Source organism: Labrus mixtus, chromosome 12, assembly GCF_963584025.1.
Source record: "Labrus mixtus chromosome 12, fLabMix1.1, whole genome shotgun sequence".
Taxonomy (NCBI): domain Eukaryota; kingdom Metazoa; phylum Chordata; class Actinopteri; order Labriformes; family Labridae; genus Labrus; species Labrus mixtus.
The window spans coordinates 4,930,675-4,951,805 of NC_083623.1; the positions used below are offsets into that span (position 1 = coordinate 4,930,675).

A 21,131-nucleotide genomic window follows, 5' to 3' on the forward strand; every position below is an offset into this window, starting at 1 on the left:
TCTAAAATTAGCAGATGCTTTTATCCAACACAACTCGGTTTTGTAAGCGAGCCGGAGGGTTTTAAATTAGGTGGATGGATATGAACAGTGCAGTGCTGCTGCGTTTTTAACCATCTGCAAAGGTTTGATTGTGATTCCTTTCAGTAAGGAGCTACAGTAATCAACGCATGATATCAGAAGAGCATGTACCAGGAGCTGTGCAGCTTACACTGACAAGTAATATCTGACATCCTGATGTTGAACAGGGCAAATTGATACGACCGGACAATCAAGGCCACGTGAGCCTTAAATGTTAGCTGGTCATCAATCGTGACGTCTAGGTTGTGGGGAAACTTTGTGGGCCTGAGTTTGGTTGTTCCACTCTGGCTGTTAATGTGTGGTTGCATTGAGGTGCTGGCTGGGATGACAAGGAGCTCAGAGTCTTAAGGTTTAGATGATGAATAGAAGAACTGATGTGTGAATAAAGAGCAGTTAACAGTGACATTTTCAAATGATCTAATGAAATCAGAAAAGATGCATACTTGATGATCTGATGTCATTTTTCAGTTGCTAAAATATCATTCAAGCTACAGAGGCCATGCAAGTACAATAAAGCAACTTGTTGTGGTTATTCATGATGTCACATTTAGTATCAAGATACATTCAGTTAAAGCCACGACAGGACGCAGTATATTTCAAGTCTTTACAGAAAAATCCATTCCCTACCAGGAGTCACAATAAAACCAGAGCCCACATCAAATATTTCAACTGCCGTCCTTTTCATTTCTGTTAAACCCCTCTCGTCTCTCCGGCCTCGCTATGGCTGCTCTCCTCTGTCCCCTCTAAACACCACTGATATGTTCAATACATTAACTGACCAACTTTTTCAAATGAAAACAGCCATTCCACTCTCATGCTAACATCTTTATATCATTTCTAAGCTGATTCATGAGCCCATTGTCTTCCCAGCAATCATTTCATCAAGAAAAATTAAGAAGCGTAACTAAGCTACAGCTGCGTGATGCACATAAGTTTGTTTTTGGATTTCACATTATTGAACATTGATGACTAGTGAATCCGAGAGCTCTGTGGAGGTGTTTATCTTTCATTTCCTAGGATCACATTTTCATTACAAGCCAAACACTGCAAAGTACAAAAGTTGAAGACATTCTTGAAACTGAGTTTGATTTCATAGAGTCAGGAAGTTAATTAGAAATGCTAGTCGTAACTTTCTTTAAAGTTTGGTACAAATTAATCAAAAAATACAAGAGAGTTTGTGATTATCAAGATGAAACATTTGAATGGATTGATTTCCGAGGACAACTGCAGACACTGTCTAAAAATGCACAAACATATTGGTAATGTTTTGGTACCAAAACGTATTTGTGCAATTTAGACTGTGCAGGAATTTGCTTCTTTTTTGTTGGTAATTAAAAACAAAGTATGACCCAATCTTGGGTGCTAAGGACTTCCATTTCATATTGAAATGGACATTGATAGCAGGGCCGATACAGATGTTTAGAATAACAATTTGGCCGATTTCTACGTTGTTTATTTCATTATTTCTTTGGAGTAAGACTCCCACACTGCCAGCATTTCCTCTCATGTTTGACCATGAAAACTGATCAGAGTTTGTCCAACAGGTGACAAAAATAAAAACACTTTTCTGAGTTGTACTAAATGCAGAAGCCAGAGTAAAATGATACCACACAACACATAAACATTGGCTACTACATCGGATCATGCCACAGTCGTTATCTGTCAACAGGGCGCCAATATCAGCAGATACCGATGTTAAACCGATGCACCCACGATTGATAATGTTTGAGTTTTACTTGTATCATACTGAAGCTTCTAGTATTGAAAGACAACGCCATTGGCTACAATGACCTGAAAATACTTGATAAACCCATATACTGAACGAAAGGTTTTAAAATAGCTATGAATTTATACAACCTTTAATCTCTACAACCTTTCTATGACCTAAATTCTTCTATTTGATAAAAACAGTGCATTACATTTCAGAGCATAAAGAAGCAGAAACACAAACAGAAAAAACACTCTGACATCACAGTCGATTATGAAACTCAATGTCATCGCGTGAGTCAACAGCATACGTACTACCAGTTGGCTCCCGGGCTTCTTTATCATCCCAGTTAGTGGCGCTGCTATCTGGTCAGCCTGAACCTTTGCAACTCTAGTAACATTTCCTGAGGATGTCAAGACGTTTTCAGTAATCCTTCATTGCCTCTGCACAAATATAATAAGACATCTTTCATTTTATCTTTTTTTTAAGATTTATTTTTGGGCTTTTGTGCCTTTTACTGGACGGATAGGACAGTGGATAGAGATGGAAATCAGGGAGAGAGAGAGAGTAGGGAATGACATGCGAGAAAGGAGCTACAGGTTGGATTGGAACCTGGGCCGCCCACATGAGAAGGACCATAGCCTCCATACATGGGACTTGCGCACTGCCAACTGTGCCACCATTGCCCCCGGAGACATCTTTCTTAAAGTTCAAAATGCAGAATCAGGGTGAAGAAAAAGCATGTCTTTAGTTCTTCTTTAATTTGACTTTACAATAATTAAAGGTTTGCACAGCTGGCTGCAGCTGCATTGCTGATTGGGCCGAAGAAGAATTGTCTCTTGTTAAGTGTTTTCAAGGTTGTGAAGCAGCAGCATTTCCAGGTTTTGGGTTGTCAGCTCCTTTGAGCAGCAGGGTGCCCGGATCAACAGCATCATTTAATTTGGACAAGTAGGGTGAATCTACAGCTCTGTGGTTACTGAAGCTGGGAGGCTCTTCTTTGTTGTAGGCCTACTTTTTTCATTACTGATAAAACAGGTGGATTTTGACATGAAGCCGTAACTTGGGGCTGCACAATTATTGATCAATTCTTAAACTCAGAGCCAGAGTTTTAAAAGACTACATTTGGGACAATGATGATTTACTTCACTGTACATTTAGCCAAACTGTCTTAAATGCTGCACCATGAATTATAAAGACAAAAAAAAAACATCAAGGGATAAAGTACAACAATGAATTAAGGGTACATTTAACTTAGCGTAAGACCAAGAAGCAAGCTCGGCATTTGTGGAGAATGAGCCTTATTGATTGGACATAAACCACCTCTCAGAGAACTGATTGGTTTAAAAGCAGGAATGCTGAGTCATGGGGTTGTCAAACAGTCAGCCACTCAGGGTAAAGACAGGTCAGTAAGGGCAGAGTATAAATAGATCTTTAAAGATTGTCTGAAATACTCCAAAGAGTTGTGAAGAAAAAATAAATCCTTTTGAAGAATTTGTCAATTTATTTTCTCAAAGATTACGGCTCAAATCTTCGCCTCCTCGCCGTCTACTGTAATCTCTCAAATAGAGTGAAGTCAGGTTCAGGGATTTCCCATAGTACCACTCTATTGATTTGCCCAAATTAATATGGAAAGCGGATATGTATTTTTCTCTTCAAATATATTTTGCACAAACTGCTGAAGTGTACACACAAGTTTGGCTAATGAACTGTATAAACCCTTGTTTTCCATCTTGAGATAAAGTATGACTACCCTGATTCTTTTTTTTCTCTCTCACTTTCTCGCTCACCTCCAAAGTCCTCCCATTTTAAAATTTGATTCATACAGATTTTGTTCAATTCATAGAAACATGTCATGAAATAAGTGTCCAGTTATTACCCCATTTTGACTCTTTATATTCATCCTTTGCTGTGCCCTGTGACTGCCTGCTTTCAAAATTGCCCAAATATCCCCCCAGGAATCAGTTTCATCTTATCTTAATGGGAAGGCAGGCTGAGGGCCTAGTGAAGTCATAGCAAGCCCTGCTGTTGTTTGGATGTCCTTTAGCTGGAGGGAAGGACAGACAGATAAACAGTGACATGGAGAGAGGACACGAAGGAGAAAGGAGTAAACAGTCCTGCCAATTATAGAAAGAGCCAAGACGGGCCAGGGTCTTTGGTAAAAAGAAAACAGAACAAAAGGATAGGGCAATTGGAACCTGAAAGAAAAGCTTTATAGTCCTTAGCTGCCCATTTGGGAACTTTATCATCTTAATAATAGTTTTTTTTATGGATATGTCGATTATTAAAATGAATCAAACAGGCTTCTTGAAATTGGTGTCATAAAAGTGCACTATATGCAGACGATTCCTTTCTTTACATCACGTCCAGTTTTCAGCCTGCGCAGTGCCAACAAAGTCCAGCTCTTTACTAAGAACTGACTATAGAAGGAGTCACTATGTTTGCTTACATTAGCTGTCAACATTTGCTTCTCTCACAGACACAATTAAATATGGAGAAAACATGTATAACTAAGGTGTGGAGAGGCGTTCTGATTAGGGTCGTCACAATACTGGAATTTTAAACTTCAATACAATACTAGTAAAAATCAATATCAAAACCTGCCTTCGATACATGATCAACAAAAGTATAAGTCCTAGGCAGTACCATACTCATTTCTTGTTTACTAATTACTAAATATAGCAAGAAAAATCCCTGCACATTGGAAACATTTCTGTACCAAAACATTTTTGAACCTGTGAAATTCAGACTGTGTCACCTCCTTTGTACTCTGTACTGGTCATAAACATACGTTTTTTGTCTGTATATGGTAACAAATGGACTTGAGAAACGTCAGTATCTGAAAAGCCCTTTAGAAGATAGGTTTACTGCTGCTATTCTTTGGTCAAATTTCATATTACTTCTCTTCAAGTGAGTCATAAGATTGCGTCATAATCATTAAAAGCACAATGTGTGTTTTGGGGGGTGAGACAAAGAGTGTGAACTCTAAAGTTCAGGGATAATTTGTTACTGCTCCTTTTGGCCTCTGCTTATTAATTAGTGGAGCATTTTGCTCTAGCCAGCTCTGTTTGGGGGTCTTCAGTTAAATCTCATTCTGAATTGTGTGTAATTATCCTTGGGTTGATGTCAGACCAGTTCACCGTCCCATCAGTCAAAAGTAGTTGAAAATAGATGAAAATTAATTCATGCAGGTTGTTTTGGAAACATTTTATACATTTCTAAACCACTAAGATATTGTGTACGTATCTGGCTAGTCTTGACCAATCAGGCTAAAAACGAATGTTGCCTTTCCTGTGAAGTAAGCCATTGTCTGAGTTTTAACCCTGTACCGGTTATTGCAACCAAAATATTAAATGTGTTATAAATTGTATCATCTTAGAAACACATCTCCATAACAAACATTTGTTAACAGTAGTGAGAGAGTAAAGTAAACCCTGCTGAGTAAAACGTAATAAGTGGTTCACCTTACTCAGCAAACGCATAATGTGGAAGCCACAGCCTGAGGCCATAGTCGTTCCACCGAGTAGAGTTTTAAAAACCCATCTGAATGCTACTAATGGTAAAAGGAGGGTTAACTGCCAGTGTGGGGCGGGCTTTTAATGTCTCTCCCATCAGGAGGGAGAAATAAGAACCTGGTGAGTAAAGACAGGTCCCTTGTGGCCGTGGAGACTCAGGCTGCTGCCAAGAAAAAGAAGAGAAAGTCGAAGCTGACTTTAGCCTCTAAAATCCTGACGCTTACCCGCTACTGACAATGTCTGCCAAAAAGCTCCCTTTTCTGGTTAAATGTGTGGGCTGGTGTCAGCATGGAGGTCTTCACTTCAGAGTGGCACTCGAGCAAAATTGGTTTCTTAAGGCTTATTCAGATATTCACCCATTTAAGATATGGATAATTTATCAACATTATTAAATTTGGGACCAAAAAAATCTCAATGTTTAAGACCACACTTCAATATTTTTGGTCTTAAGACAGTATAATGCAATAAGGCGGATCCATGGGGGGTTTGTTGGCTGTAATAAAAAGCATCCGAAGGAGGTACAATAGATTGGCTTGATGTCAAAAGAAATGAACGAGGAGTAAAAAGAATCTGGCCCATGTTTCGATTTTTATCGATTTTTCATCCAAATATGTACCAACTTGCGAATTTAACCAGCTACTTTTGGATTTTTTCCACATTAGACTGCTTTGATTATAGGTTTTTACATTAATGGCAGCTTATTCATGAATATATTTTATATGTGGTCATTCATTTAAAAATAAGAAGAGTCCAAAGAATTGTGGGCGGATATTCCAATAAAGATACAAAAAAAAACACTTTACATGTTTACACTGGTCCATTTCACTCAATAACATTCAAACAATCAAAGACCAAAAAGGAATACGCTGAAGCCCAAATGGCATATTTCTGCCTATCCTGTATAAAGGTGGGAGAAAAAAAATAATTTATGTAAAAATTTAGATTCTTATATTCTAAGATTTTAAATAGATTCATAACTTCCAAAAATCGATTTATTTATTTTTTGGCGAAAAAGTGGTAAGTGCTAAGGCTAGCTCTTTAACTCAGTAAAAATGCCAAATGGAGCAGCAAGAAATGCAGCCAGTCTCACAGATGACTGGAGTAGAAACTGAAATATGAACTCATTCAACAATAGACTTTGGATCATGAATCCAGAATAGTTTTCAAATCGAAAATAGATCGAAACGTGACACCAAGAATCAAAATCGAATCGAATCGTGAGACACCCAAAGAGTCCCAGCCCTAATCCTGTACAATCCTCAATATAACACAGAACATTAGCATTACAACAAAGAAAGTCTACCACTTTTAGAAATGGCTTCAAGACTTGGTAAGAGGATGAAATAGGCTCAATTAAATGATCGTGTGTTTTCAGATGAGTCCCAAAAATGAAAGTGAGATGTGAAAAAGTAATGAACAAGTATCACATTGCAGTAGCAAGATGATAGCAAAATGAAGCCAATGGAGTTCCTCAAGTGTCCACTTATGGCTGACATCAAACCAATAGCTAACCAAACCAATTTGACATTGTTTACCAGCAGATGCTGTGGTCACGCTCGGTCTGAAACAAGACATAGCACAAGATGCTTCCCTTCAATTTGAACAAATTTGTGCACAATTTCGTCACCTTTAGACTCGGCAAAAGCTTCATTAAAATGTCCGTTTTGTCCGTATTTTAACTCCAAGTCAATTGCATATTTTGTAATGCAATGTTTTTTATATTGCTCAAAAGCGATGTGTCAATACTTCAAAAATTCCCCTGTTTCTCTTCCAAATGTGATGACGTGGATCTATTACATCAACGAACACAACTCTGCGCAGATGCTGTTGCCCACAAGCTGCTCCATTTCAATATGGCCACCAGAAGGACGGTTACATCACCTGAAAGCCCTCGCAGTTAAACAATCCTGTGTCTAGAGCGAGGCTTGTTGCAGGCCATTTGTGGCAAAGCGATGAAGTGTTACATACAGCTCGCCTTTTACTGTCTCATGAAGGGAAATGAAATGTCCTGTTCTCAGTGCTTTCATGTTTTTTATGTCCTGACATATTTTTTTTGCTTTAGTAGAACAAGCTGGAACCTAAATGAGCAAAGACATATTTTCCTCCTCTACCGCTGAACTGCTAAGAACAAACAAGGATGAGAAAGACGAGACCGGTGTATAACAGCTGAGCTGAGGCTTCATGTTGTCAGATCTCATATGAACCTGCTCCTTCACATTTCTGCCTAATGGCCAAGTGGGATTTTGACAGTGCTGGTTTTTCAGACAATGGTACTCATTTTGATTGAAGGTAGTGAATAAAATGAAGCTCAAAAAGCACAGAAAACTATTTATCGACCGAACTATGAGTGACTGAAAGAGATAAATATGTGGGCAACAATTGGGTGCTGAAGAATAGAATAGAATAGAAGTTTGTTTATAAAGCACATTTCATTACAGGTAAGCTCAGTGTGCTTTACATTGAAGATTAAAAAAAAAACATAGGAATACGAGAGACAAAACAGCTGTCTCAACAATCATGAATATGATACAAAAATCAGATTAGGGACAAAACAGTACACAACACTTACACATGCCCACATATACACAAAGAGTCATTATTTGTATGAAACATTGTCAATGTATTTATGATATTAAGACAGTGTGCAGGAGTTTGCTTGCAATTCTTGGTAATGAAAAACATGAAGTTACCCAACATTGAGGGCCAAGGACTTCTAGTTTTTGTTTCTGTGGTATCGACAACTTCTGATTTTTAACAGTATCATATCTTAGTGTGAAATTCTACCCCAATATTCATGGTTGGGCGGCATGTCCGATGGGTCCTTGGGCAAGAGACTTAACCCCGAATCGCTGTGTATGTGTGCACTTTGAGTAGTCAGAGGACTAGAAAAACGTTAAGCTCAAGTCCATTTACCATTTCCTTCAATCCCTCATAGTGTGCGTAAAACGACCCTCCTTTAAAAAAATGTTACAGGTACACATCTTCCTCAGAAATAGACTCAACCTTTTCCTGATGCCCCCAATACAACCTGCATTGAAAATATGAAAGTCAAACATGTCAAAGATGTGTCCACTCTTCCTTTGAAATACACACTTGTATTAAACAAAAGAAATCTTAACCGTCCAAGTGGGGTGACTTTTAGGGCAAGCCGATATTACAGCTTTGGTGTTATTTACTGTGATACAAAACATGTCTTTACATTTCAAAAACTTCAGTAAGGTAGGTTTTATTGAATCTCTTACAGCCTGTCTAGTCTGATCCCTCCACACAATGTTGGAATGAGTTCTCTGCTCAGACATCTCTTAACAGGCCTCATAAAAACAAACTGTCTGTGTTTACAGACAAATCTCCATCATATTGAAGGTGGGAGGCCCTCACAGGATCTTTGGAAACTGTCCTCACAGAAGAAGAACAAAAATGTGTTGGATAAACGAAGCGTTTGTACCAGCCAGCCGTGCATTGGCGCTGCTCTGTTGTCTGCAATTGTTGCTACGACGACACCATTGGCTGCTGCAATCGGCCAACTAAAATCAGCCAGAGGAAGCGTAGTAAGAAATGCAGCTTCTGGCTGTCCGAGAGGCGGAGGAGACGTTCAAGGTCACACATTAAGAATGACTCATCAAATTATCCTCCAAACACACCTCCCTTAATCTACGAGCCGCTGTGTGTGTGTGTGTGTGTGTGTGTGTGTGTGTGTGTGTGTGTGTGTGTGTGTGTGTGTGTGTCTGAGCATGTGTGTCTGGAAGTAACAGGCACGTCAGGAGTGTTTTATTTGTAGTGGATAGTGCTTGAGGCCAATATGCCCCTCTCTCTCACCCCATATCTTTCCCCCTGTCTATGAACAGTGTGTGTGTGTGTGTGTGTGTGTGTGTGTGTGTGTGTGTGTGTGTGTGTGTGTGTATCTTAATGAAATCTGACAGAGAATTGTGACAATCAGTGAAGAAGCATCCTGCAGAGGTTAATAAGCTGCACTCCCCACAGCAGCAGGCCGGCATAAACACACTGACACACACACACACACACACACACACACACACACACACACACACACACACACACACACACACACACACACACACACACACACACACACACACACACACACACACACACACACACACACACACACACACACACACACACACACACACACACACACACACGCCCTTGTGTTTCCATTCTCCCAAAATTACATTTAGAGATCACAAAGCTGAAATTCATGGCCGCAGAGTTTCCACTTTGTCACCTCCAGAAAAAAGACTCTCGAGACCAAAGCGGTGACATCACACCTCCGTGCATTTCCCGTTTTTTTCTCCCATGAAAAAAAAAAAAACACAACAGCTTATAATGAAATGTCAGTCAGCTTGTTCTGTTTGTCTCGCACACTGAATCTTTCACACCTTCCGCACACAATAACTCTCCATGAAATATACAGAGGTGCATTACATGCTAGCTTTACCTCCTGAGACCACACAGCTTGTTCTTGAGTGCATCTTTACTTCCTCCTAGCAGTTTTTGAACATAGCTTAGAGCGCTCTTTCTTATGAATCAATGATGCTCGAGTAATGATGGGGAAGATGGGATTATTTGAGTGTGTACCTCAACTGTAACTGTTTTTTTTAAAGCCTGAACATTGGGATGTATGGCAAGTATGGTTTGAATGTGTATTTGGGATAGAAAGATTTTGAGATTACAGATTGTATATCTTGATTATTTATTGACTATTTGTTCTTCTTCTCCTGTGTATTCATTTTAATATCTTATTGCTTTCATGCGTTGTATTTTATTTTTATATATTTTTTTTTTATTCTTACTGGTGTGCATTAGTCTCTCAATGATTTTATGAACTACTTTTCCATCAATAACTTTTCTGCACTCTTATAAAGCACTTTGAACTGCAATTTAATTTGTCTGAAAGGTGCTTTATAAATAAAGTTTGATTGATTGATTGACTTTTATTTCTATTTTAGCTTGATTAATAATTATCAGAATTTATTCGACCTACTGCAAAACACAGCCAGTTGAAGGCAGGATTCTTACGCCCCTGTAACGCCTCGCCTGTGATGTGTACCTTGTGGACATGCTGGTGGGGTGAAGTCCTTAGAAATGTGTCACATCTGATAGAGCGGGGCGAATCAGTGCTGTGTGTGTGTGCTTGTTTAAGTGTGTGTATGTGAAGCTCCCGCTGTGTGTTCACCGCCATTTTTAATCAATTAGAAGAATCTTATCAAGGTTTTTTATAGGTCTGCAGCTCGTACAGCTTTACTGTAAATGAGGGGGAGAGAGAGAGAGTTGGGAATGACATGCACCAATCAGCGATATGACCAGGAGGCAAACCTGCATCCTGTAGTCTACAGGGGGGCGCCGCTCTACCAACTGAGCTAAACCGGCGCCTCCATTATCAACGCTTTTTCAACCCAGCCTCTGCTTCTCGCACCCCAAATTCCAAACAGGGACTGTTGTAACAGCAGATGGAGCGGTGATTGCAACAGTTCCACAGAAGGGTAATAATAGTAACAGCAGCAGTGAAAGCTGTAGTAGTGGGAGTACTTCTGCAGTCTGCCAAGAATACTCTTCCGCACAGAGCGAAAAGATATTTACAGAATATGCATCTTTTTGGACGTTCAAATATAGTTTATGTTTAGTCGAGCAAAAACATTGGCACAGAAAGCTGCAGATTCGGGTTTGGAATGAGCAGTATCGACCTTTAAAATCCCCCCGCCGTATCAGCCCTGCTTTATTCCCATGTCTGGAGTCATGTCGCTCTGACCATCTGCTCTCTAAGCGAGCCCAAGCTACACAGATCGCTGCACTACCACCCCTGGATTATGTCCCACACACACACACACACACACACACACACACACACACACACACACACACACTTCGGTCTTAATGTGTCTGCCAAGGGATGACAGTGTGTTTGTGAGCTGTGTTTTCAGCCAGAATAATGAACGTGACTGGTTTAAGCACCTCCCATTTTTCTGCTGATTTAAACTATTTCTCCAAATAAGTTTTTTTTACAAAATGGCGAGACTCTGATCTGCTTTATTATCTGCAAATAGTTTGTCTTATTATATCATCTCTTTCCCACACAATTAGAAATATTTATATGATAAAGACGTAAAGTGAGCCAGCTGCTCAGCCTTATAGATTAGACGGCGGTGTCAGTGTGAATTTCCATCTGTTCTGTCTCTTTGAAAAGAACAAAGCGCCGGCAGAGAGAGAGAGAGGAAACACAAGGCAGAAATTTGAGATAATGGATGAACGAAGAAAAAGCACGAACAACAAACTGCTTCTTGAGCAAAAAGGGGATCCATGCTGTTTAATTCAGAGTTCAGCGTTTTGATCCATTATCATGAGAAACACCGACTCTGCCTATCTCATGTTGGATTAGTGTTGCAGTAGAGCTGCAGGGATTCATGCATTTTATTGTCAATGATTACGTTAATCATTAAGTTTTTCATAAGTTATAAATCAGTTTGAGTCACTTTCTGAGAGACTAGAAGGTCAACTCTCTGATCCATCGACTTAAAACGTGAATCTGTTCTTGCTTGTTTTTGTGATGAAGAAAAATGTTAGAGGATGTCGTTTAAGCCTATGGACACATTGATCCATAGTTTTCACGATACGGTGACATTTATCAGCAAATATCAAACCAAGTGATGTAGATTAATAACAATGAGTCATCATTCAGTTTCAGACCTGTTTTGCACAGACCATGTAGACCATGCATAGGTTGTCTAAATGTTCCATACTTTCAATCCCACCTGTTTTAAAATGATTAAATCTCCATTATTTGAATGATCACTATTATCGAAAATCACTAAAGCTTTCATAAAATCTTCATTTTCAACCGAAGCTGTCGCGAGCAAAAGAGAGAGAACACTGTCTGATTATATACGGTATGTAATATATTTGTGCAATTTCGACAGTGTTCAGGTGTTTGCTTGCGATTTGTGTTCATTAAAAAAAGACATTACTCAATAATGGGTGACCATGACTTGTAGTTTTGTTGCAGTGGAATCAAAACAGGTTTTCATTTTGTTTGATTTAGACTAGCGTTGTATTGATTTTTGGGGCCTTTTTAAGCAATCGTGTGTGTGTAATATTTGACTGAAAGCTGATATCTGTACAGACACTGGTATTGTTATTCCACAGGGTCTGCAGGATAATGTCATAAAGAGGTGCAGGATCTGGACTCAGTGAAGATTCAGAGACTTTAAAGAGCAGGGAGAAGAATAACAGGAGAGCTTCTGATGCTGTGGTCAATGAGTAGCTTTTCAAAAACTCTCGGCTGGAACGAGTCGCTTCTGTGGAGTCTGCAGCACCACAGAAAATGACTTGCAAACACTAGACACACACACACACACACACACACACACACACACACACACACACACTTTGTGTACTACAGTATTTTACTATCTCTGTCTCTTTCAATCCCTTCGTCCAGAAATACACAGAGAGCTCAGAGGTCTATTTCTGATTCAGTTTGACACTAAAGTCAGTCAGGCATTGCTGATGACACAAAGGGGCACACACACACACACACACACACACACACACACACACACATACACACACACACACACACCCAGAGGCAAGGCAATGTATTTGTTATGAGGCATCCTCCTGACGATGCAAAATGACACGCTGCCCTCTCCGTTTCCCAGCGCTGTGACAACAACCAGAGACGTTCAGTCCACATCCACCGCTAACCAGCAACGAAATGAGGCTTATCCCTTTAAAAAAAAAAAAAAAAAAAAAATCCCTCGTCCCAATTCTAACACACCACTGCCCTGAATTATAATTTATATAAAACTTGTTGCCATAGCAGCAAAATCCCCCACAGTCCCTTCTTTTTTGACAGAGGCCCTACAGTATGGGCAAAAAACCATCAGAGAGTGTAACTTATGAAATGCGGCTTTCCGAAAAAAAAAAAAAAAAAAAAAATGATGACAGTAAAATCCGTGCAGAGCCTGAACTACACACAAAGGGCCAGAAAGCAGCTTTGTGGGATTAAAAATTACCGCATGAAGCTTTAAATGACAGTGGCTTGCAAACAAGACCTGCATCATGAATCATAAAATTCAACGTCACGGGAGAATAGCAATCAATGACTGCTTTTACTGACTGTGCATGAAGCGTATAGAGAGGCCAAGTTTTACAGCTAAGCAGGCGTGCAGTGCACTGAAGTGACGACACTGCTGCTGCACACTTTTTTTTTCTTGAGCACACATCGTAAGAAACCAGAATATACTAAGACGAATAGACGAGTCAAAAAAAGATGATGAAAGACAAAGAAAAAATCATAGTATGAAAAGAAAAAAGGGAGAAGCAGAGATATTAATCAATAATGATATGCAAACCGGCCGAGCGAGAACACTAAAAGACACTCGGGTTTTAAAATAGGCCAGTCAAAGTCTGAGCTAAAAAATTCAGATTGCCTCAATCACTCTTGAGTCATCGTCAGACGCAGCAAGCCGGAGGAAGCCGGAAAGCACTCAGAGCCAGTAATGTGTCAGAGGGCTGCTCGGAGAGGTTTCAAGGTTTTTGCTATTTATTCCTGAACGCAGCTCTGACTCGGCAGCAAAGATCAGCAGCGGTCAGTGTGAGGAGCAAGCAGATGGCCGGCGTGCTATCGGCACTATATCTCAACCCCCCCCTGGTTTGTTGAGGCCCTAATACAACGCGGCACGAGAGAGATGCAAAGGCTCAGATGTGACGCCTGTGGGAACGTGTGTGTGGGTCAGGTCATGTGACTTGACATGTGAAAATATCACTCACTGTCACTGTTGTTTTCTGCTGGTGAATAAAACGCGGGAAATTCTGCTTTCCTGAGCTTTTCATCTGCACATCTTCTGACGCCCTCCTCAGGGAAATACACACTGTATCAGCACTCACAATGTTTCAAATGAAGATGATTCATTTTGGGCTTGCTTGCATTGTTTTTCTACTTGAAACTTTAAATTTCTCAGTGTTCTTCATTGATGCTGAAATGTACCGCCGTAATCTTTGATGTTCTCATCCTTTTTTCACAGTTACATCAAAAGCCGGCCCCCAAACTGAGTTGAGACATGGTATAAAAAACACACAAAGCGCTCCTCACACAGCTTTTAAAACACTGCATGATGAAGCATTCGATGTTCCTTTTTAAATTGTACAATGTAGGACGAGTAATCCTCAGCAGAGGTTTACAAAAGCATTAGTGTCCAGATGATTAGACACTGGTGATACTGTGTGCGACCCGCTCTATTCCTCAGAGAGATGAAGAAGAGCAAAAGAAGAGAAGCATGTGTTTATAATGTCTATTTAGCACAGCTGGTTACAGCGCACTCTTCTTCTGAAAAGCTCTTTTAGATGATGTTTGGAGTTGTTTTGTACGGAAGCCCTTAGTGGACATTCATCTGTGTATCATTTTCTGTGATAATGAGTCGTTTAGAGTTTGTCTTCTCAAGACTTCTCTCATTATCTCGACATAACGACGTTGGCTTCCCCATGATAAAAAACTATCTGGCCTTGTTGTTCTCATTATCTCAGGTTAACGTAGGATGACAAAGCCGCGTGGTTACCGTTAAAAACCGATTTATTTATGTCATTATCTCGAGAAACAAGACTTGTTTTGTTTTGTACGGAAGCCCTGAGGGGACATGCATCCTTTACATTTCATCCACGTTTCACTTTGTCTTTTTTTCTCCCGCGTTGATGAGTCGTTTACAGTCGTCTGCTCGAGATCTCTCCACATAACAACGCTGGTTTCCACATGATAACAAGTTCATAAATAGCACTTGTTGTCTCGTTATCTCGACTAATATGTATATATATTAGTCTTTTGTTTATTGTGTGTTTATAGTTCATACAAAATGTTGTTTAATGGTATACTTTTGCAAAGTTTATCAAAGTCAGATTCCATGTATGTGTAAGCGTACAAAGCTGATTCTGTTTCTGATAATTGTTTTCATTATCTCAGTATGACAAAGCCGTTATTGTTTCCATTAAAACTGGTTCATTATTCTCATTATCTAGAGATAACAAAGCTAGTTTTCTCCTGATAACAGGATCACATTCTGGGTGTAAAGAAAACTAAAATAATTGGCCTTTTATGGAAGCCTTAAGTGGTTATTCATCCATATTATGTTCTCCATTTTCTCATATAATGAGTAATATTCTTCTGTTTTCTCAATACCTCAACACAACGCTGGTTTTCCTGTGATAAAAAAATTCATATTAGTCATGATCTCGGGAAAAATAAAAGCCATGTCATCCTTGCAAATACCTGTGTGGATGCAGATGTTAGAGAATCGATGTGGCTGCAAAGCTGCGATGATAGTTTTGAAAGACAGTTGACCCATGGTGCAGTTCATAATAACACCTTAAGTCATCGCTCTGGGATTCAAATATTTTAATGTATTTCTAGGATCTCTGAAGAGCTGAATTAAAGTGTGTGAAGTTGTAGGATCCTTAATATACCTCTGGTGTTATTCTCAATTCTGTGTAGGACATGGTCATTATCCAAAATCAAATCGTATCCCGGCGGGGTTGTGGGAAACACCCAGCCCTAATGCACCTACATGGGTTGTTACTTTCCAGTTGAGTGACCATCTTGTCTTCGTTATAGATCTTTTCCACAAGTGTGTGATAACATAACCGCTAACATCCAACACCACAGTGGGTTTTTTTCCTTGTTTTTTTTTCAAATTTGCCAAGTTGCTTCTTTGAGATCTCTGTGAAACATCAATACGGGATTACACTTAGTTATGCTAAATCATTAAATGTTTCACTGTGATGGATTCTGATCAGAACAAAGAGGTGAAAGTTTAGAGATTATCTGTATGAAGGAATATGTGCACTGACTACATAAAAATCTATCTGCTGGTTTCATTTGATGCCTCATGGTGAAAGGAAAACATTTTTTATTGTATGTTAAAAAGAAATCTCTGGATTTTATGATCTAGAGAATAAGATAACCAGGTGAAAAAGGTTTTTATTTTCCTCTCAATGTGACTCTAAAGAGCCAATACTGCTCAAAGGCTTGGCACACACACACACACACAGCACACAAGGCCGCAGAATTATGATTTCTTTTCTTTCTTTTTTTTTTCAGCCTCCACTTCCTCATCGCAGAGAGAAGCACTGAGAGCATCTATCTTATGTGAGCGGTGAATCCTTGGAGGATGTCGGTGATATTTAAGTCAAACATTCAGAAGCAAAAAAGAGAAGGCGTCTCCACAAAGACCACCTGGAAACAGATTTGAGGCACCGACAGTCCTTAAGCTTGATGATAATAACACGCCGGAGCCGTAAACACACTTTAACCCCGCAGGTGAATGTTGTGGAGAGGTTGCTTCTTTGTGTTAGAAGTTTTTCAACCCTGTCATTTGGCACAAGTGAGAAGATGAAAGAACTGCTCCCCCGGGGGGCAAGAAGCGTTGGAAATGCCCTTGAAAGCCCAAAGGTGTGGAAGCACAACATTCCCATGTCAGCCTAAGCAAAAAATAATGTTTAATGGAATAATTCCTGATAATCAGCCCATAAATATAATATATTCTGCAAATTCACAGGAAATGCATGCTGCTGTAAATCAGGATGTTATACTGCACAGATGAATATTTAAGTGCAATGTACATCAAAAGGCAGAACAATTCAAATTCAACACACACATTAAAACAACATGGGAATAGCGGGGGCATAGGATGGAGTGATTTAAAAAAGCAAATGAGGAAGGAGTAAAGGGAATTGTACAGCAGGATGTACAAATAGGCAAGCCAGTATTTTATTTTCAATCTGAGCCTCACTTCTAAGTGATGCTTGTTGTCATAAGGGAGCAAAGTTTGGAGGGGGGGGGGGGGGGGGGGGGGGAGTGCCTTATTTAGCTGCATAATTATTTATAAAGGCCCCCAGAACAACAAGTAAAACAAAATGCCAGCACAGTCAGCGGTCGCAAATGTGAATCATGACTGGTCTGATCGTTGTCGTCGCTAATGACCCCCCCCCCCCCCCCCACACCCCCCTATTGATGGATGCAGCATCCGAACAGAGCGGGGTTTAGCCTTCAGGCGGCAGCTCGTATACCTCCCAAGCGTGTCGTACGAGCGGGGACGCCGACCAAACCCCACTGGATGTTTGCAGAGTTTTAGACTCATTTGCTTTTTTTGACTTCAATGCACGCTGTTATCGCTATGTCTTAAGATATTTCTGCATCCAGACAGGAGCTGTGTCTAATTCGGCATGCAATACAAACACAAAGCAGCACGGATTTCCAATTAAAATGATATTTTTAGTCATTTTCTCCGCTCCAAATCCCAGTTTCCCTCCACCGTGCACGGCCGTTGAGGGCAGAGTGAAAGTTGATTATTTTCATCAACAATATTGGTGCTTTTTTAATTATGTGACAGCCGAAAGTACTCTAAGATTCTTGCACTTCGGAGGTTAATCAACAACTTGTCATAGGTTAAGCGAATCATCACCAATAACAGCTAAATGGCTAAATTAGACAAATTCCTAATGGAGTTTGGTGCACGCGTCGTTCCCCCCCAGAACGGGAGGTACAGAGGGGGTCTAACCCTAAGGTTGATACACCCGCTCAGGGAGAGTGATGAGAAAGGAAGGCCCCTTCTTACCTTTGTTAGCTGTGCTATTTTCTTGCTCATCTTCAGGTGCAGGTCTTGGGTATATTCCATGGCGATGCCGGATTGAAAAGACATGCTGGTTCCCGAGGATGTTGTAAATTTCCCCTGACCGGCAGGGCAGTAATACGGCTGCCAACCCGACCCAGTCGCCATCTTCACTATGATGCTTCAGATGCTTTATGGATATTAACTGTGGTGATAAACTGCTGCTGAGGCGGAGAGGACCCGGGACAGTGTCGGGGGATTTTTAAAACCGAAAAATAGTCAAAAAATTGACGCTTGTTTAGCCCAACAAATGTCAAAATGTTGCCTCATTTTGCTTAGGTTCTGCAGCCTATGAGCACACCGGAAAAAAATTGCAATTTTTCTTTAAATTTTCACGCTACCATCTTGTCCGTTTCAAAAAAAATGTGTCCGTTGTGAGAGCTCCGAGGTGCGGGTCCAGCTGTCACCTGGTTCGCGGGGATGTGGAGCTTCTTCTCGGGGCAGCTGACTGACTTGGCTTCCCCCCCCCCCTCCTCCCGGTCGGTCACCTTGATACCGAAAATGTCTCAACGGGAGCCTTTAAGAGTGATTCGTCCTCGGTTCATTCCGGTTACATTGACGGAGAGTGTGTGTGTAGAGATTTGAAGGCGCGCGCGTGTGTGTGTGTGTGTGTGTGTATGTGTGTGTGTGTGTGTGTGTGTGTCTGTCACATACTCCGCGGTTGGTTGCTGCGCCTCTTGTTGCCATGGATCACCTCAACAGTTTATGCTGCATTCACGTAGGATGGGAGCAGCGCTGCGTTCAAGTGTAATGGGAAAAAAATGGTGATAGGAACTGGTTCGGTTCGGAAGCATATTAAAGAGCGAGAAACGGAATGAACATGACGTGAAAGCGAGACCAGTGGTGATTTTTGAGTATGGGGGGGGGGGCATAAATCAATTGGGGGGCCCTCCAACCAGCGTTCATTATCATTACCATTTTCTCTGCCAGTATCCCAATAATAACCTTTTTCGTGTTTCTTTTTCTCTCCTATAGACTCTCTTATTTTATTTATTTTTGGGCTTTTGTGCCTTTAATTGAGAGATAGGACAGTGGATAGAGTCGAAAATCAGGGAGAGAGAGTGGGGAATGACATGCGGGAAGAAAGCCACAGGCTGGATTCGAGCCTGGGCCGCCCGCTTGGAGGGCTGTGGCCTCCATACATGGGGCGTGCGCACTAACCACTGCGCCACCAGCGCCCCTTATTTTATTTTTTTTAACTTTCACTGACACTCTTTGGTTATCACAGCAATAATGTATGCGCAGTTAGCAGGGCAACATAAGTGAGTGCCCCCTTAGGGAGGTTTCCTACTGTCATTGCAAAATTTGCACACTTTGAGTCACTGCTTTGGGTTTAAGTTGTTGAGCCATCAGGGGCCCCCTACTAGTCTGGGGCCCCAAGCAGTTGCCTGCCATGCCTGTTGACAAACACCACCTCTGAGCGAGACATAACACTCATGGTGTATGTGTTGTTTTTGTTTTGTAACACCATGATTCATATTTATACAAATTGAGGTCTTGTAGGCGTAGATTATTTATTTGCTTGTTTTTTAGTTGCTATATGAGATTTCTCTCAGGGTTTTTTTTTTTTGGTTGAAATAAAAGCCTACGTGTTGAGAGATTACAGCACATATACACTAACCTATTCACAGACGGTTCGAGGCAATCAGTGAAGCTAAATTGGCTCAATTATCTGGACCTATTCCCAGTAATTGGCATCTATTATCCGGTTCACAATCAGTCATCGTCTCATCACATCGACCCTTCATCATTAATCATTTTCCTTGGACGTAATTTAGAAATAAATCTAAAATAGGTCATAGTCTATTTAGGGTGGATGATTTTTTTTTTTTTTTTTACCTTTAATATTTTATTTTAATGTTTGCTTGAGCTGAAATTCTGCTATTTTTTCCAGGTATGATGAAAACAATGTTGATTAAAGTTTAGATCAATAACGCTCAGTTGGCTACACTTGCACTCCGTCATGTTTATGTCAACCATGATTATTAAAAAATCCATATGGGTACCAGTGATGTAGCCTAATTGATAAATGGATGGAGGGATGCTTGTCACAATACATGCAGGTTGTCATCATTTGAAATGCGGTAACCACATTTACAGATGAGAAATCATAGCTTCAGGATAATCAGTTTATAGATAATTTTGTAAAATGTGTGTGACTAAATGTTCTGAATTTAAACACATTATTACTCTACTTATATTTGATGTATTTGTATTAAACATCATTGTTCTCACCGATGTAAATAAAGCATGAAGATTCATATTTGAGAAACATGAAAAACTTTTGAGTTTAACACAGCAAAGAATTATTTACTGAAACATGACATATGATCCATACCACATTGGGTCATGAAATGCACTGTATACCTTTCATTTCCAACACAAATACCAAATGTTAGATGGCTCTAAATGAAGTATGTGCCTTAATTTAAAGTATCTTTTGAAATTCATGGAATAACTGAAAAAATGCTCTCACATTTGAATCTATGTAAACATTATGTAATAGAGGTTTGAGTGTGCATCAACTGCTTTGTCATAAGCTGTCATGTCCCTCCTCAGTGTCATCCGAGAAAGATCATATTTAAACATCCTCCCGTGTGCCGTTCTCCTCGACTTGCACGGCATTGCATGTTTTCATAAAGATTAAACCTGGCCCACCATCTGGTCAGAAAACAAATGTTAACTCTCTTAATTCTTCGTTTGGTCCCAAGGAGATAATAAAACACGACAAGCAAATGTTGTGCAAATGAAACACGGTTGGTCTTCCTTCAAAATTGGAAGTACTTATAATAAATGTAGTTTTTGCGTTCAGCATTGTTTTCTACTTTTTTTTAAAAAACGATGTGAAAAAAAACCTTAAAATAGAACAAGTCACTCTCAGATTTTTATTTGTCCTCCTTTCTGAGTTTTTATGCCAGCAGGGAGGTCATGTAAAAACACAGTTCTTCCATGGAACATGAATGCACCAAGTTGAATTTTAGTGACGTCACATCATCTATCAAAGCTTAACTGAAGTGAAATAAAAAATGTAAACTGGCTGGAAATGGCAGCTGCAGGCAGTGCCTCATAATCACCAGGATGACGCAAACACTATGGTTGCTATTTCTGCTTCCACATGTTTTTCTTTTCTTTTTTTTTTAACACAGTGGGAATTCA

The 21,131-nt window shown here is 40.1% G+C and overlaps 1 protein-coding gene across 2 annotated transcripts in view; it reads right to left on the reverse strand.

Moving 5' to 3' along the window:
- The window catches only part of fam184ab (family with sequence similarity 184 member Ab), a 167,432-nt gene extending 148,757 nt beyond the window's left edge, over positions 1-18,675 (reverse strand). The window contains exon 1 of one of the 2 annotated variants that reach the window (XM_061051617.1): positions 17,922-18,675. In XM_061051617.1, coding sequence (XP_060907600.1) covers positions 17,922-18,083 — 162 coding nt within the window. In that variant the 5' untranslated portion in view covers positions 18,084-18,675. The remainder of the gene's footprint in view (positions 1-17,921) is intronic. The other variant, XM_061051618.1, reaches the window with a different exon arrangement.
- Positions 18,676-21,131: the final 2,456 nt, after the last annotated feature.